The sequence below is a fragment of the Sinocyclocheilus grahami genome, unplaced genomic scaffold (assembly GCF_001515645.1).
Source record: "Sinocyclocheilus grahami isolate Dianchi unplaced genomic scaffold, SAMN03320097.WGS_v1.1 scaffold624.1, whole genome shotgun sequence".
Classification (NCBI taxonomy): domain Eukaryota; kingdom Metazoa; phylum Chordata; class Actinopteri; order Cypriniformes; family Cyprinidae; genus Sinocyclocheilus; species Sinocyclocheilus grahami.
In genome coordinates this window covers 291,457-310,963 of record NW_015505803.1, presented here as the reverse complement: position 1 = coordinate 310,963, position 19,507 = coordinate 291,457, and the positions used below count along the sequence as shown (strand labels likewise).

At 39.8% G+C, this 19,507-nt stretch overlaps 1 protein-coding gene across 1 annotated transcript in view; it reads left to right on the top strand.

The window, feature by feature from the left end:
* The window catches only part of LOC107557927 (collagen alpha-2(IV) chain-like), a 107,956-nt gene that overhangs the window by 22,308 nt on the left and 66,141 nt on the right, over positions 1–19,507 (top strand). Inside the window, exon 4 of the mRNA XM_016241513.1 lies at positions 14,955–15,035. Within this exon, the coding sequence (XP_016096999.1) occupies positions 14,955–15,035 (81 nt within the window). The remainder of the gene's footprint in view (positions 1–14,954; positions 15,036–19,507) is intronic.

The following is a 19,507-nucleotide window of genomic DNA, read 5'->3' as shown; positions in this document are numbered from 1 at the left end:
ACTCGTAGGCTAGTGAGATGGCCTCGACCACCCACCTACTCATGGTCTGCTTGGTCGCCGGAGATCCTTGGACCAAAAGACCAAAACAAATAAATAGCTGAGCTGCCTTACGCCAACGGGCAGCTCTGTGTGCGTAAGCGTCCAGTGCGACAGAGCAGCAGAGCAGATAAAGCCTTTCTTGGCCTACTTCCTGGAACGGAGGAGGACAGAATGCCTGAAGTACTATGGGCCCTGGTGAAGAAGTGGTCACCTTAGGGACATACCCGGCCCTCGGGTAAAGGAATGCCCTAACCATGCCTGGAGCGAACTCCAAGCATGAAACAGAGAGTGCCTGCCCAATCCTTTTTAGTGAGGAAATAGCGAGGAGAAAGATGGTCTTGAGTGTGAGCAACTTGACCGAAACTTCTTCTATGGGTTCAAAGGGGGCATTGCATAAGCCCTCCAGAACCACAGCCAGGTCCCATGAGGGCACCTTAGTGCTCAGCCTCAGGGTGCCACGGAGGAAACGAGTGATAAGTGGATGTCTCCCAGAAGGGCGTGGTAAGCAGCTAAGGCCGCCACGTATACCTTCAGAGTGGAGGGAGATAACCCTGCGGAGAATCGCTCCTGCAGAAACTCCAGAACTGTACCAATTGGGCAGTTGACTGGGTCCTGCAGTCGCTGTCCGCACCATGAAGCGAAAAGTTTCCACTTCAAGGCATACTGTTTCCTAATGGCGGGAGCTCTGGACTGGAGTATAGTCTCAACAACCTCAGTTGAGAGACCAGATGCTAGGAGCTGTGCCCGCTCAGGGGCCATACCCACAGTTTCCATAACTCCGGGCGGGGGTTCAGAATGGCACCCCCCGCCTGAGAGAGGCGAACCCTCCTGATCGGAATCTCCAGCGGAGAGCCGTCAAGGAGGGAAACCAAGTCCGAGAATCATACTCGGGCCGGCCAGAACGGGGCTACTAGCAACAGACGGACCCCATCCCGACGTACCCTCTCCAGAACTCCCGGGAGCAGAGCGATCGGGGGGAAAGCGTACAGACGAAGCCTAGGCCACATCTGCACCATGGCATCCAGCCCCAGTGGAGCTGGATGCGTGTGGGAGAACCAGAGCGCGGACAGTGTGTCGTTTCCTGTGACTCTCTCTCTCTCTCTCTCTCTCTCTCTCTCTCTCTCTTCAGACTAGAAACTTCCAGACAGTTGTGTTGGAGCTGGTTGGAGCTAAACTCTGCATGACACTGGCCCTCCAGGCCAGACCAGTGCTTCTCAAACCTGTTCTGGGAACCCCCACCACTGCATATTTTGTATGTCTTCTTCATATAACACAACTGATTCAACTCATCTCTTTAGTAGAGATTGCAAGACTTGTATATATATATATATATATATATATATATATATACATACTGTATATATAGAGAGAGAGAGGGAGGGGTTATTTCAGGAGATATTTGGGTTGGTTAGGTCACTGCTGAAGATTTTTAAATAGTTTGTAAACATTTGATGGCCACATAAATAAGAGTGAAGAGTACAGTTCTTGAATGTAGTTCTAAAAAAAGTTCCTACAGTATTTTTACACTGCCTCTCCATCATGTCAATCAGCACATATCATGTATTTGGCCTGCTGTGCACATGCCATTAAAAAAGTTACAGGGTAAACAGGGTTTATTTACTTTCATGCAAACTCAGTGCACAGTAAAACTAGGGGTGTAACGATACACCAATGCCATGGTTCGGTTTGGTTCACAGTTTTGGAGCCACGGTTCAGTTCAGTTTGTTTCAGTTCGGTTGTGTGTGCTGTGGGGGTAGGGTTCATGGCATGGCACCAGCAATGCTAAAAATTTACTTTTAACTTAATAATAATAATAATAATAATTGCTCTGTTAGTTCATATTAAAAAATGCATTAACAAATGAGACTTTAAAAATTGTCGCTTTGTAAAGTGATTTTGTACCACAAAATCTATTGTCTTTTTAAATTTAAATAAAATGAAATAATTCCTTAATAATGCAAACAAGTCATTGGACAACATTACTTAGGCTACATATAAAAAAAATGCATGTGCCATGGATAAATAAAATCGAATAGCCAGACAATAAGGAAATTATTTTAAAGGTGTCATATTATGCGATTTAAATTTTTCCTTTCTCTTTGGAGTGTTACAAGCTCTTGGTGCATAAAGAAGATCTGTAAAGTTGCAAAGACTAAAGTCTCAAATCCAAAGAGATATTCTTTATAAAAGTTAAGAGTCAGCCACGCCTACCTAAAACGGCTCGTTCTAACACGCCCCCGAGATGTCTAAGTCACGATGTGGGAAGATTTGCATAACACCGCCCAAATGTTCACGCATAGAAAGAAGGCGTAACTTTTATTCTCGCTGTAGTATTGTTGTTGCCGCTGCCATGTCATGAAGGCACTGTGTTTCGTTGTGAAAGCGAAACTACTTTGTTTGGCCTTCCAAAAGAGGACGATATGGCTTCGTCATGCCTTGAGCTGATCCGTGCTGGTCGCTGAGGAAATACATCAACTTTGCGCTGTGAATCACCGGATCGGCTTTCACCATGGACGATGCGGAGTCCAGCCCGGTGTCGTCACATGTGGTTGCCGCAAGCCCTCTGGACGGTCCTTCGTCGAATCCGCCGGCCGTGCCGTTCTCAAGCCTGCCACCTCTGCTCACTCTAGCCCTCCGGCCGTTCCTCACTCTAGCCGCCCGCCGCTGCTCACTCTAGCCCGCCGTGTGTGACGCTGTGTTTCGTTGTGAAAGCGAAGCTACTTTGTTTGGCCTTCCAAAAATGCTCCAGAACACTTCAACCCAAATATTCAGATGTGTGCAGCACATTTTATGGAGGACTGTTTCCTGATCCTGGTAGAGTAGACTACAATGCCGGCTGTTCTTACTCACAGATTGTAAGTACGTTTTTTATATTTAAAGAGTTTTTATATTTTATATTTTTTATATTTAAAGCGAGTTTTTTGGCCAGTGTAGAGTAGGGCTTGTTGTTTGTCATTTCTCAGAATCACAAATGCAGACATGATTTTATGTTTACGCGGCGCCATGCAATGCAACGCGTAAAAAGACAGTATATGTCATTATAATCCATAATTATTTCCCCGCTGGATGCAACGAATGCCTCGTTTATAATGGGTTTTCATGTTTTTGAATCATTGCTCTGGCCTGACAGGGCATCATCACAGTATGGTAGGGGTGTAACATTTCCATTTCACGCTTGAGGTATTCGGCCAATCATAACGCACTGGATAGCTGGCCAATCACAGCACACCTTGCTTTTCAGACCAATGAGCTTTGTAAAAATCGACGCGTTTCAGAAAGGCGGGGCATAGAGGAGAAACAATAATATACGGTATGTGGAAAATAATGTGTTTTTTTAACCTTAAACCACATAAACACATTTCATTACACCAAATACACAAAATAATTTTCTTTTTAGCAACATCATATGACCCCTTTGATCAAATATGTAATAACTCTGACACTCAGGAGTTTTCTTGCAGAGCAAACTCAGCGTGGATATTATGTGAGGCCACTTATCTGAAGCAAGATGCTACAAGAAACCTCCCTGCAAAGCTAACAGTACTGTAAACAGTTTTAGGCACTTATGTAAAAATGCTGTAAAATGAGCATGCTGTCAAAAATAATGTCATAAACAGGCCTAGATTTCCTTTATCAATTAACTTCTATTAACTATATTCAATCAACATTTGGTGTGACCATCCTTAGCGTTTAAAGCAGCTTTTTCCCTAGGTGCAATTGCGCATAGTTTTTTTTAGGTAGCTTTGCAGGTAGGTTTCTTGAAGCATCTTGGAGATGTTGCCACAGTTCTTCTGGATTTAGTCTGTCTCAGTTTGTTCTGTTTCTTCATGTCATTCCAGACAGACTGGATGATGATGAGATCTGGGCCCGTATTCACAAAACATTTTATCTTACCACAAAGAGTTCTCCTAAATAGCAGTAAAGGTTTTTAGCAAAGAGTCTTCTCTTAAAACCTATTCACAAAGCTGCTGAGACAAACTTTTACTAAGGAATAGAGAGAAGTCTTAAGCTAAGAGTAAGGGCAGGGTTGACCTCGTTGCTATGGATGATGTCAGCATGCTTACTAACTATGCTCACAGTGATTGGCTGATAGTCTCTGTCAGAGATTTATTCATATAAATATTTTAGAGTAAAGATAAAGGTTTAAAAATAAAAATGTTGCTACATTCAAATAACGATTTTAAAATGCAGGCTAAGTGTCAATAATTAAACAAATATGTGTTCAGCTAATTGTCAGCCTCTTACATGTACTGTATGCTTCTCATAATTAGTGAATATTCATATAAACAGCCTTTTAATAAACAGAGTAGAATAATCATGGCTGATAGGAAGACATGCAAACGTAAAAGAAAACCAAACTGGACACAATGTAACTTCAAGGATATAATCAAAAGAAAATTTGGAGTTGGGATAACCTTCAAAACCAAAGTTGATGCCTTTATAAAAGCTCATTATCATCAAATGTTTCTAAAATGTTTATATTCTGAGGCAGATTGCCGGCAACAGCCATTTTAGGAATAGTTTGTGGTTTGGTCTTACTGACTTAGGAGTCCTCTTCACTAGCCTACTCCTAACATTTCACAGATTTAGGAGTTAGTTTTGGTGTTAAAATGCTTTGTGAAATACTTTTAGATAAAAAATTTAGGAGTCCTAAATTTAGAACTGACTTTATTATTACCCATTATTTTTAAGATTTGATCCTAAATCGGCGAGTTACGAGCTACTTTTAGCCTTAAGATGTTTTGTGAATACGGGCCCAGATCTCTGGAGCACTGGCTGTTGTCAGACTCCTTGTGCAAACAAAAATCTCACTGGATTATTGCAATTAATGGCAAAATGAATGTTTGGAAACGTAAGCTGATATTTCCTACTGACACACTACAGCAAAAATAGAAATAACTGACTGAAAACCATTTTTTAGCTGGTGAAAATATTAGTGTTCTAATAATTTTGGCCACCACTGTATATCGTGTATATTACAACTTACAGTTCCACAAAAGGCTGTGAGTGGCTGCATAAGTGAACTTGACTGTGCTAGTCATGAAGATATAACTCTGTGGACTCATTCTTTCCATAACAACTCGCTGAAACACGACATATTTTACAGTCGTGTTCTTCATTATAATTTTGTGTAGCCTATATGACAGATTTGTTGTGCACATGTTGCCCTTAGTGGTACCTTCCTTTTCAAAGTGATTCAAGCAATTCAAAACCATGTTTTTCAGCAGGGGGCGGGGTTGGCCAAGAGAGTATCGTGATTACGTATCGGGTGGTGTATCATGGTTACGTATTACGATGGGTGGTGTATCATGGTTTTCCGGTTCTGTTCGAATATCGTTACACCCCTAAGTAAAACTTAAAGACCAATTTAACCATAATTAAGTCATTGCACCTTGAGTGCCCAACACTAGTGCACGCAGACTAGCCTCACGTCATATGCACTTTATAATAAACACAAGCATGCAGGTCCAGTCATGATAGTTTGTTTGTATGGTCAATTCCTATCACACAGTCTCATCCATTATGTTACACAAGAACATATGTGAATCAGCAGGAGGTTGTGGTGAAATCTTGAAAAACTCATATAAAGTGTGCTGGTATTCTGAGCTTTACAGCCCAGCTGCTGCTCACACTCCCTCAGACATGTGGAACAGCACAGTCCTACTGAACTCCCACTGACCTGTGTGAGGGTTACACTCGAGCACACGCACACACACACATACACACACATACACACAGGTCACATTCCACTCTCATAGCAACTCATTATAAAGTCCTGTAATTGGCAGGTGGTATGGATGCCTCCTTCAGCTCAGTCCGTCAGGCTTCCCCTGAACCTGTCCGCTTTGGGTCTCCACCTATACAGAGTAATCAAACACAGAAGTATCATGCACATTTAACCCTCTGGGGTGGAAGCCCGCACTGGTGCAGTCTGTCTCGTATTTTCTTTTTGACGTATTTTCGCTAAATAACTAAAAATACTTAAACAGTTTTGATTATACAGATAAGAATAAGGCCTGGGATACACTAGACGATTTTCAAATCTTAAAAGATTTTAAAACCATGGGAGACCACATACATGAAGACAGTTCAACCAATTTTTTGATTTATAATCCTCTGTAATCCCTGAATGCACACACTAGACGATTCGACCAGACCACGAGACCACACACTTGTTGATTGTAGGAACGATTTCACAGTGGCACGTGATCTCACGGACACTGGCGAGATCAAACGTGACTAGAGAAGAAAAACAAATAGAGGACAATCAACGTTGTCAGCTGACTCTCCTGGCACGCGTTCTGTTTCACAGTGAAAAAACAAAGTATAAAAAAGAATGTTGGTGATGGGTGATGTTCTCTGCTTTCGTGGCATGTTTGTGGCTGCCAAATTTCAGCTATAGAAGCACGCAACATCCGGTAGGTGACGCTTGTTCGCTCTCATTGGCTATCGCGGGAATCACATCAGAGGCAGCCCGATCAAGAGTCGTAAATATCAAACATGTTTTGATTTGAGTTCGGGACACTCCGTCTCAATCGGGAGCAGATAAATAATCGTAATGACACCACACAATAGAGGATTTTTTTGGACAAAAAATAATTTGCGACAAGCCGCGAATCGGGCCACACCCCCCGATCGTTCGGGGGTGCAAATCAGGTTTAAAATCGGCCTTAAAATCGTCTAGTGTGCGGCCAGCCTAAGGTATCATTTGAAACTGCAAAGGGTCTATGTTCATTTGTGTATATTCATAATAACAACAATGTGAAAACAATGTGCTTTTGTAAAATAAAGAAAATAAACAGGGTGTGCTCTCTGCCATCTCGATCTCTGTCACCTCTCTTCACAGACACGTAAATAAAACAACCTGAATCTCAGCGAATACTTGCCTCAAAGACATGTTGTAATACACCCAGTGTTCAATTAGTGTTCAATTAATTGAAGTGTTTTTATGCAAAGAATAAAACTGCCATTATACTGATGGTTGTTAGTTTTTCCATTATAATATACAAAGGCACATCGGCTGGCAAAATATTAGGCAGCACATAATTAGGAGTCTATTTAAAGGGAATGAATGTGATGGGGAGTTTGGTCAAACTATGGCAGCGAGACAGTGAATAGTTGTCCTAAATTAAAGACGCCTGCCGCAGAGCCAGTTAGTGTATGTGCACTATTTCATAATAGTGTGAAAAGATACAATTCTACAAATATGTCGCCTGCCACGGGAGCAAATTCAGCAGCTTTTACATCTTGTTGGTCCAACTTTTTCAAGACAAACTCGACGGAGCTACCCCCTAAGCCCTGAAATTCAGCTGCTGGCGGCTTTCCATTTTTATGCTGTGGGGAGTTTTCTGGAGGTGTTTGGGGATGGCTATGGGCTGAGTAAGACCTCGGTGTGGCGGTGCATTCACACAGTCACAAACATCCTGCTCCGTCACGCCACCAATTACATAGCCTACGTATGCCTTTCACCAGGCACGAAGTGATGGAGGCACATCAAGGCTTCCATGCCATTGTGTGTGTCCCTTGAGTAATTGGGATCTTTGAGTACAGCTCATGAAAAATGGGGACAAAAACGAAAGTGTTGCGTTTATAATTTTGTTCAGTGTATATATGATATCCAAGGTTGCATTTAGTTTGAAATTTGGATTATTTTATAAATGCAGTGAGCCCCGATAAATGCAATTTCTAAAATTTCTAAAGTGCTTCTTTATAATGAACATCACTTTCTCAATACATTACCCGCTCTATAACGCAGTGAAAGAACTCCTGTAGTGAACAATCGATTCTAGAGCCATCGATATCAACCTAATCAGCACCACCGCCATGGACAACACTTGCTAACGTTGCATGTAAGAAGGTTTACCTTAAGCAACATCCTAAGGTATAGTTCGGGGAACACACCTAGGAAAGGTATACCCCTAGTTAAGGTGTATGTTTAGAGTCTTCGTAGCGCGCTAAGAGTCACCGTTATCGGGAAACGCAGCACAGGTCTCAGTGTTCAGATCAGTATGCTCAATCATGTGTCATTGACCTTCACTGTGTATATTTTTATTATACTGTATTGTAAATAAAATACAAATAATAATCAAAAAACCACATTATTTTACTTTCCTCAAACTCTTTCTTGCCTACCTCAGTCACATTCATATTGATGGCCCATTATGGGAGGCCCTTTGTCTCTCAGGTGTGAATCACTAAATATTCATGGCCATTGTCACTCCCTCACATAAGGGCATTCTATCACAAAACATGTTTTACAAATGTTAAATCAATATATTTGTTTTCTGTGAACGTGTGAACAAGATAATTTTCACATCATTTTGTAGCGAAAACTGTAGTGTACCTCAAAAGTCTTGTGAACAAATATTCTCTATGTGTTTTATGGCCTTATTTCAGTGACTTAATTTTTTTTCACTAACCATGCATAAACATTGTTTTCTCAAAAACACAAATATGTACTTTCATGCTGCTCTCATATTATTGTAGCCCAGTTTGTGCTGAATACAGTGTTATCAGACTTTAGCCATTCATATTTTTTAAGATACTGAAAAAAACACAAATGTCAGGGCATGTCAAAACTACTCCAGGGCCCCAAAACACCCTCAGACCCTAGAGGGTTAAACTGGAAGTGAATTTTGATTGTAATTCTACAAAACAAAAAAAAACTCTGTAACACTTTAGTAAAGGGGCCAATTCTCACTATTCACTAGTTGCTTATTAGCATGCCTATTATTAACATATTTGCTGTTTATTAGTACTTATAAAGTACATATTCTGCATGACCATATTACCCAAACTTAACAACTATGAACTATTAATAAGCAGCAAATTAGGAGTTTATTGAGGCAAAAGTTGTAGTTAATGATTTGTTAATAGTGAGAATTAAATTGTGACCAAAAACTCTATCCATATACATGAAAATACTCACTGTTTCAATAGTATACCCACAATACATAAACAATAAGTGCGTTAATGTGATGTGAAAAAAATAACTTGCTTTCCGTCTCTGTGTAAAGTTATATACAATTTTGGTCTTGACAAATTTTTTTAAAGCCTTAAAATGACTTTTCAGCTCAGATAATAGAAATAATGATATAAAAAGTTTTAACTGAAGAGTTTCATTTCTGTATGAAATATGTAAAAGCTTCATATTTATTATTTTAAGTTCACTAAAAATTGGTCCCATTGGTACTCATGAAAATTATTTTTTATTGATGATCAACATTATGCTATAGATTCTGACAATTTTTGTGTATTCTAATTAACTCAGAATATTCCTTAAAGTGTTTTTTTTTTTCATGGCTGGTACCAAGTGAGCCAGAACTCATACTGGTGCTCCTTTAAAAAAGGGGTGCGGGGGGACAGGTGCTTTACCCCAATGACCAAAGAGCAGAAAAAAAGACTGAATGAATAAACGATTGAAGAAAGCAGAAGGATGGCAGAGAAACTCACAGAAATGTAAATTGGAGAGGAAATCATCAATTGGTGCTTCAGAGGGAAGTTTGTCTGTGGTTCATGTGGCCATATAATGATAGTGTTGTTCAGGAACAGCTTTCTTCCTGGGCTGAATTATAAATAAGTTATAAAGTAATAAAACGTTTTGTTGTACACCATCTGTTGCGAGACAGTCTGATTTACTGAAAAATGATTGCAAATATTAAACAGTCTCTTGTTTTTGATGTTACTGAAAGCAGGAACAACTTCCTGTCAGAGCTGCGGCTCAGTGTTTGGTACACGTGCTTTGAAACATTGAGCTGTCTATGAGTGCATGATGTGAGTATCAAGCTTTGTGTCAACAAGCAACACAGAAAAACATGTATATATTCATATGAAAATACAATTATTTGAAAATAAAATATATAAAAAATTAAAATGTTAAGAAAAATATACGAAGTAAAAATTAGAGTGAAAATAATAATAAAAAAGATCCTAAAAACTCATAACTCATAACAGTAGCTCTTGTCTTCTATCATCTTTCTAATCAGGATCTCAAGCCGAGACGAAAGCACAGCTAAGGTGAAAGGTCAACAGAGTGCAAAAAGTCAGTGCTCAGAAAGCTTTAAAGTGATCTGAGATTCTTGACTAGGGTCACTGTTCAAGCAGACTGCTGACTAGTTAAGTCTTATTCAGTTACAAAACATCTCCCTTCAATCAACGATTGAGTCAGGGTACAGCTCCAGTTCAGATCTGACTGAATTTAAAGCCAGAAGTGGCTTCATACACACTCAGACATCAAACATCAGCCCTCATCGTCATCCACAGCTTTGTAATGTATATGGGAGAGGGTTGCATATGTGGAAGATTGTGTTTATACTTCACCTCAATGTTGTTTTATGTCTGTAAACTGAGATTCCATTTCAATGTCTTCAATCACTTTGAGACATTTTGAACACAACAGAAAATGTAAATATTTAATATGTAATATTTTACGTTTACAGTAATATTCAGTAGCTTTAGCACAAATGGTGTCTGCAATGTAATGCTTTAATATGTTTTTACAGGGATGCCAACAAATCCAAATAGCTGGACACATTCTGTCACACACTTCAAACTGTTGCTCTAATGTTTCATTATTTCCTGTCACTACATTAGTGGAAATACTCTATAATCTATAACATTTCTAATAGACAGAAAATTACCTTTACAAAAAAGTACTGCGGTGATGCTATGGCACAGTGATGGTATCACATGGCAATACCTTTGATATACTGTATACCTTGCTACTTGAAATGATAACCATACCCATGGAACTTTATATTTATACATTATTTCAAGAATATAATGTCCAAAGAAACTGATAATGCTATATTGGGTGACTTTTTCTTAATGGAAGCTTGATGTGTAAAACATTGCACATACCGAAAAAGAACAAATTGCACTGAAAATGTCTGAAGGAAAATGAAAAACAACCAAGCATTTGGTTCTGGCTGCTTCAAACCTGGATTTGATAACAGAAAGGATGTCCCAATTCCCCCTCATGAGGCTGTCATCTGGGAACAACCATTAGCATATTTTTTCAAACTGCAACCCCTACAGTATTTTGCAAAGATTTTTTTTTGGTAGAATTTTTGCTAATGGTTCAGGGGGAAAAAAACAACTAAACAGCCTAAATGTTCCTGCCTAAATCACCTAACAATCTGGAGTGTGTTTCCCATGCGATGACTCGAATTTGAATCATTCTTGGTAATTCTGAAGTTTCCTAGACTTTCTTTGCCATTCCTTTGGATATCTTTGTGGTTTCATTGAATTTGAATATTTGGTTGAACTATCCCTTTAAGAGGATTGAGATATGTTATCCCTCAATTCAGATTCACAATCCAATAAATATTAGTAAGTTTAGATGTCATAATTTATTTTCAGATGTGAAAACGAGGCTATGATCTATGATGAGTACATGTTGTGCTATATTGAGGTCTTATGTCACATCATCATTTTTGAAAGATACAAATTTAAGACATTACAATTCACTCAAAAACTGTCTATCTGTCCCTCGCAGCCTTCGTTCATCCGTGTTACATTAAACATGGCGTCTACCGTGACTGAAGCCTATAATCAAGTATAAACCAAGAACATATTGTATTTGTTTATTTCCTTGTGTTGGTTATCAGTCTTTTCGCCGATTTGACTGTCCAGAGGAAAAGGCCTGAAGCATCTGGATCCCAGTGCTTTCCAGACACCTGTTCGATGGTTTGGCCAAGGCTGGACAACAGTGTTGAAATACTATGTTGCTAACGATGGAACTTGTGAAAATATTTGGCAAATTATGCTTTTTGGAAACACACCACTGGTTAATCGAATTTGAATCATTCTTGGTAATTCTGAAGTTTCCTAGACTTTCTTTGCCATTCCTTTGGATATCTTTGTGGTTTCATTGAATTTGAATATTTGGTTGAACTATCCCTTTAAGAGGATTGAGATATGTTATCCCTCAATTCAGATTCACAATCCAATAAATATTAGTAAGTTTAGATGTCATAATTTATTTTCAGATGTGAAAACGAGGCTATGATCTATGATGAGTACATGTTGTGCTATATTGAGGTCTTATGTCACATCATCATTTTTGATAGATACAAATTTAAGACATTACAATTCACTCAAAAACTGTCTATCTGTCCCTTGCAGCCTTCGTTCATCCGTGTTACATTAAACATGGCGTCTACCGTGACTGAAGCCTATAATCAAGTATAAACCAAGAACATATTGTATTTGTTTATTTCCTTGTGTTGGTTATCAGTCTTTTTGCCGATTTGACTGTCCAGAGGAAAAGGCCTGAAGCATCTGGATCCCAGTGCTTTCCAGACACCTGTTCGATGGTTTGGCCAAGGCTGGACAACAGTGTTGAAATGCATTGATAAAAATATATATATATTCTTGAGCAGGAAATCCGCATTTTAGACTGATTTCTGAAAGATCATGTGACACTGAAGACTGCATTGTATGATTTGTATGTTTTGTTGTTGTTGTTGTTGTTGTTTTGTCCACATAATGTAAGCCAATAGGGTTCCAATGTTTTTTAACCAAACATTCTTCAAAATATCTTCTTTTGTGCTCCAACAGAGGGAAAACATACAGGTTTAGGAAATCCGCATTTTAGACTGATTTCTGAAAGATCATGTGACACTGAAGACTGCATTGTATGATTTGTATGTTTTGTTGTTGTTGTTGTTTTGTCCACATAATGTAAGCCAATAGGGTTCCAATGTTTTTTAACCAAACATTCTTCAAAATATCTTCTTTTGTGCTCAAACAGAGGGAAAACATACAGATTTAAAATGGCATGAGGGTGAATAAATGATGATAGCAGTTCATTATTCAACCACAATGTAGAAATAACTCTCAGCTCATGTCATAGTACTGGCTTTGCATGACCGGATGAAAGGAAACTGAGCTACTGTGAGCAAGCATTCTCTGTTATAATTCAGAGTTGTTACTCATTACCCTTTGTCCTCTAGTGGTTTGATTTGGAAAGCCACAAACCTCCATGCATAAAAAACACACTCCTGAGTGCATACTCCAGAACTTTTTCACGGCTTAGTGGACAAATGCTAATCAGGTGATCTTTGTCTCAGGGTTGTTGGGAAATGTTTTTCCAGGTAGCAGTGGAAAAGGTCATTTTTGTGGGGAAAGCGTGGGGTGGAACAGGATAGAACACAATACTCCTCTCATCATCTGCTGTAATCATCAACTATTTAGCAATAAACTGAAAATGGCCAGTCTTACACTCATTGTTTAGGCTGCCATGACGTTTGGGCTACTGTTTAGTTCTTCATCTTTCCCACCTTCTGTAAAACAATGATTCCCTATGGAGTCATCTGCATGCATTGTTTCAGGACTTACAGTGCTCAGAGAAGACCATTAATACAAGTATAGCCACCATTTGTTTGATATTAGGCTGTTACACTGTCCTCTTAAATATTAAGAGGACAGTGTAACAGCCTAATATCAAATGTTTAATTTGATTATAAATCTGGGCTCTGCAGTATGAATATTTTGCAGTATGAATATTTTTATTTTTCTTCTGCTAGGGGACCATGAATCTTTCTGAGGTCTCATTTAAAAGAATTCTTTGTGACTTGAGGCAGGAGGCTCAATGGGGCCTTTGTTGCTTGCAAAGCATCTCGTATCAGACGAACAAGGCAAAATGTCTCTGAATCACTTTGTCTCACAGCAAGGAAAAAAGCAGACAGTTCTGTCTTAGCCTTAAATGTTTCATGGACACACAGGGCTGTTTCAGCAGTCTGTGGGATCAGTGTGTAGGTGTGAGCAGACGTGCTGCCGTCATAGAATGATACCCTCTGATAAATAAGGCCCCTCACAAAAAGAAAAACAAGTCATGTATTCATTAGCTCAGTAATGTTCATTTACAAACCCCCTAAACTGAATTCCTGCAGTTAATGCATGTCACAAGTTAGTAATTAACTTTTGTTTATATATATAGACTTGATTATGGTGAGATAACTGTCTCTGTGTGGAGTACTGGCTGTTGTCAGACTCCTTGTGCATATAAAAATCTCACTGGATTATTACAATTAATGGCAGAATGAATGTTTGGAAATGTGAACTGATATTTCATACTGACACACTACAGCAAAAAATAGAAATGACAGACTTAAAACTTCTTTTTAATATTAATGGCCTAAATCTTTTGCACAATACTGTTTACACAGTACATATTTAACATATCACTTACATCTCGTATTGCATCTCTTGCATGTTCTTCAGTGACACTTATGTTTCACTCTGTTTAGATTTTAGTTAAAACATATTGTAAATATATTTAAATATTGACAGGGTCTGGTATTGGGTTAAGCAATAAAACCTATACATAAGTATCAAAAATAAAGGATGAGGGCATGGTAAAAGCTTTAATGTAATTTATACATAACAGAAGGAAAATCTGTTAGTTTTAATAAAAACAAACCATCAACCACTTATTTTCTTCCAAAATAAAAATGAAAGATACTGTAAGTGGTTGATGGTTTTTGTATGTGATTGTAAGTAGTTGAGTTGGTTTTAGTAAGACTATAAAACCTTAAAAACCTTATCAATTATCATGAATATTTTTTGAAAATGATCTTCTATCTGTCCTGCATAAAAAAAAAAAAATTTAAAAATGAAGGATGGTTTGTTGAGTGGCATGGTTTGACCATGAGTCATGAGAGTGTCTGGAACATGATGGGGATTCACATCAAGTTGCCACATTAGAAAAACCGACAGCACTGTGAGAGCCTCTAGCCCTACATCACAACTTTCAGCATTCTTGTCTGTTATGTACAATGCTAAATATGCTATAAATCAAATGCACTTTGTCATTTCACATGGCATAACATCTGTTGGCACCGAATAAGCACATTACACAACAATCTCAAACTGTGCCATCTTACCATTGTCTTTTTATCTCTCTTTCTCAGGGAGTGAAGAAGAGCGGTGGACCATGTGGGGGGAGAGACTGCAGTGGAGGGTGTCAGTGTTTTCCTGAAAAGGGTGCGAGGGTAAGTTTCATCCTAGCCCATCTCAGCATCTTTATCTCTCTTATGCTACTGTGAGGAATTTGAATTCACTGCCATTTATGCACAATGCAAAGCATAGAACTAGTGGACATTTTTCAAGAAATACACTAATTTGTGTTCTAATCTAACAGTTGCATGCAAAAAAATAAAATCCAATATTTCAACGGACAAGTGATAAATGATATTGGTATTTGCTTGTACAACACTTCCAAACAAACCCAAACAGATTTGTATATAAAGAATTTACAATAAATCTTAATTTTGAAGTGCAAGTATATTGAACTTGAAACATCATTAGTTTTTAAGTAGTGCTGTCAAACAATGAATCGCATCCAAAATAAAAGTTTTTGTTTAAATAATATATGTATGTGTACTGTGTATATTTATAATGTTTATATAAATACACACACATACAGTAAATATTTTGAAAATATGTACATGTATTTACATGCATATATTTATATTCTTATATTTTATATTATATAAAAATATATTTAACATATAATCATAACATATTTTTCATGAATATATACATGCATGTGTTTGTATTTATATATACATAATAAATATACACAGTATACGCACATATGTTATGTAAACAAAAACTTTTATTTTGGATGCTATTAATCACGATTAATCATTTGACAGCACTATTTTTAAGTTTATTAAACTCATATTGAACTTATAACACACTCAGTCTAAAGTACACTCAAAAAGTTGGATGGCTTCATTTTTTTTTACATTTAAAATATTTTACAGTACAATCCAGATTGAATTGTAGATGCTTGACAGAGCATCAGGCTGTACAAGATGTGTTTGCTTGTTCACCATATCTGTGACCTTTTGTCTTCTACGGTGAAAGTAAAGCTCCTTAGGCAGGGTGGGGGAGAGAGGAAATACATTCCTTAGCAAACATCAGGCTATGAAGAGCCTTGTGAGTATAACTTGAGATGTCAGTTCAGTTGTCTTTTTTCCTGCACTGTACAGGATCAGGAAAAGGGGTTTGATTGTTCTGTTGAGTCATATAATAAGGGCCAAGGCTGCTACAGGTATAGGGCACTCATTCCAAAAAACATGTTTCCTTTTGTTAAACATAAAGGAAAACATAGAAGGGAAGGAATTGCAGACAAACACTCTGTATTTCTGACGCACATGAATAGTCATATTTCTGTTCAGTTTGACATTCTGTTATATGTAAGTCAGCTTTTTACTGTTGATTTACATTGTTATACCAATCACATGGTTGAAATGCATTGTGCTGTTAATCATATACAGGGACTAAATATAAAGCCAAATATCAAATAAAATGCCCTTTAATGCAACTCCCTACTGCACCGCTTTACTGGCACAAGAAAGTAAAATGTATTCCATACAAAAGTACTATTACATTTCACAGTTTTGTTGCTTCCAGGATCTGTCAACATCCTACTTTAGCACTTTTACCACTCTTTGTATAGTACTCAGTTTGATGTATGTGTTCATGAATGATGTTTATATGGAAAAAACAGCCTCACAGATGTCTGGACACAGTTCATATCTCCCACTGGATCCCTTGTGACCCTCTGCTGTCCGGCCTTGACATGTGAAGCCAACGGGAAATAAATGTGAAACTATTTTGTGTTATAATGACAGGACCATTTGTTAGTAACATTTAAGTTGAGAGTTATATTTTTGGCCAGAGGAACTGTGGATTTTAAATTATTATTTCTTGGCCTAATAAAACAGTCTTAAATATTATTTTTATTAAATGAAATAATACATCTGCAATAGGTTGATGATTTAGTTCCCCTTCAGGAACTCTAGCTGCGTCAAAACGCTACGGGAACATCTCCAGCGTGACCACGCTCTGAATCACATGTGTAATCAGTCCAATGGATGGGCGAGACGTCACGGGCGGGGTGACGTAGCGACCAGAGAGCATAAAAGCACGTGCGGTGAAAGCTTTTCAGCTTTTCATCATCTTTCTGTCATTCAGCAAGCGCTCTGTGTGTGTCAGTCTTATTTGGTGTTGTCTGTCCATTATCACTCTTTATTTTACCAATACGAGTGTAGACAAACATACGGCGAGAGCCGGCAGCATCTCAGGCTGTGTGTTCTTCCCTGCCCACGCTACATTTCGGGTGGGGATACACACAGTTTGTGTGTTGTCTGCTTTGGAGCAAAACACGCAGAGTCAGCTGACTGTCCGCGTGAGCGTTTGTCACTGCATATGCTTGCTCTCTTTGAGGAGGGAGTCTTCACCGGCATTTCTCGCGGCGCTGGCCCCGCTTTCGCCAAGGCGGAGCGGCAGCTGTGCTCATGGGGTTCGCCTATGGATCCGGTGGAGGGAATGTAGATGGGCGAGTCCCTATCTTCTTCCTTAACCACCAGATTCAGCGCCCGCTCTCGGGGTTCGGAAGCCTGCGCTGTGGTTCTTTCCCCCAGGTGAGAGGGCTCGACAATCTGCCTGTCTTCCTCCGAGGAGGTTGATGAAGGCGTCGATGAGCTCGCCAGTTGCATAAGCATCAGTTACACAAGCATATTATGCCTAATATTATAATGAGCAGCTTTACTGTGGAGCGGAGCTGTTTTACAGTCGCACAAGCATTGTCAATACTATTATGAAAAAAGAAAAAAAAAAAACTTTGCGCAGTCAGCTCTCGGAAATAAGGGGCTGATTGTGCTTCTCCCCGCTGAACGCTCCGCTCCCGCCGGGCACGCTCCGAGGAGTGTGTCTGTGCTTGCGAGCTCGCAGTTTGGTCCCGCTATTGCTGAGGCACGGCGGCTATTCAGATCGCGGGGATTGCACGTGGATCTAGCGGATGGGTTGGAGATGGCTCGCCCTTTCTCCGCCTGCACTCCCTAGATCCAGCGCTCTCTCTTGAGGCTCGGAAGCTCGCGCCTGCGGTTTCTTCCCCCTCTGAGCGAGAGCTCGCTGCTGCGGCTATTTTTCTCAGAGGAGATTGTTATTGTTTGTGTGACCAAGTGGCTCGCGCGCTGCCGAGGCAACGCGTGTATTACATCATTTTCAGTTTTTGATGTGAATCTTACCACACCATACCGTGTTTACTCGTTTCGTTGTTTGGCTGCATTTAATTCTGAGAAATTAAATTAAGTATTTTTCTGACTATGAGAAGTTAGATAATATCATTTTCGATTTTTGAAATGAATTTTATCACTCCAGACCTTGTTTACTCGTCTGGTTGTTTGGCTGCATTTAATTCGGAGGAATTAAATTAAGTATTTATCCGACTATGAGAAGTTAGATATATCATTTTCGATTTTTTTATATGAAGCTTATCACACCAGACCGTGTTTACTCGTCTGGTTGTTTGGCTGCATTTAATTCTGAGGAATTAAATTAAGTATTTATCTGACTATGAGAAGTTCGATATATCATTTTCGATTTTTGAAATGAATCTTATCACACCAGACCGTGTTTACTTGTCTGTTTGCTTGATTGCATTTGATTCTGAGGAATAAAAAGAAGTATTTATCGAACTATGAGAAGTTAGATATACAGGGGCTCTGAGGATAAAAATGTCTCGAGTAAGAGCGCTTCTCTCAGTTACCGCCTGGAAACGTAGAGGTGCTAAGAGGCTCGCGACCTCCACGGATGTCTCTAGAGCAGCTAGTACGGCCGTCCCGTATATCACCTGGTGGTGTGGGAGCCCTTGCCAAGCGTGCCTCCTTGGGTCCTGCCCTGAGCAGGCTCTGGTTCTATCAGTCGAGTCTTCTTAGCAGATGACGCGGGTCTGAGGACTATCATTTTTAGAGAAGACTTCAGCTATGAGGGTCCTGATGCTATGGCTCAGGACCTCGGAGGGCAGGCCCCTCTGGGGAAGAGCGGTGCACACCACACCACACGGTGCCCGTCTCTCCTCAGTGCCCTCAGGAGATCAGTCTGCCAACCCTGCCGGTGTTCCAGGGCACAGTGGTCTCCGGCGAGCACTTCTCTCAGTTACCGCCCGGAAACGTAGCGGTGCTAAGAGGCTCGCGACCTCCACGGAGGTCTCTAGAGCAGCTAGTACGGCCATCTCCTGCCGGTTCTCCGCTTCAGGGCACCGAGCTAACCGCTCTGATTACACCAGAAGTCAGTCTCGAGAGACTGATTCCCTTAGTAGACTAACGTGTCTTGGTGGGTCCTGCACACTGTAGAGTGAGGCTATAGAATCCAGTTCTCCTCCGCCTCAGTTTAAACGGGGTCATCCCCACTATGGTGGGTCCCGAGCAGGCTCTGGTCATGGAACAGAAGTAGTTACTCTTTTGAGGAAGGAGGCCATCGAGTTGGTCCCTCCTCACGTAGCAGAGTCTGGGTTCTACAGTCAGTACTTCACCATTCCGAGGAAGGATGGAGGGTGGCATCCTAGTTTAGATCTGCATCATTTTAACCGCTCAGTCAGGCGACTGAAGTTCAGCACGCTCGCACTCAAACAAGTCGTGTCTCAGATCAAGTCAGAGGACTGGTTTGGCAC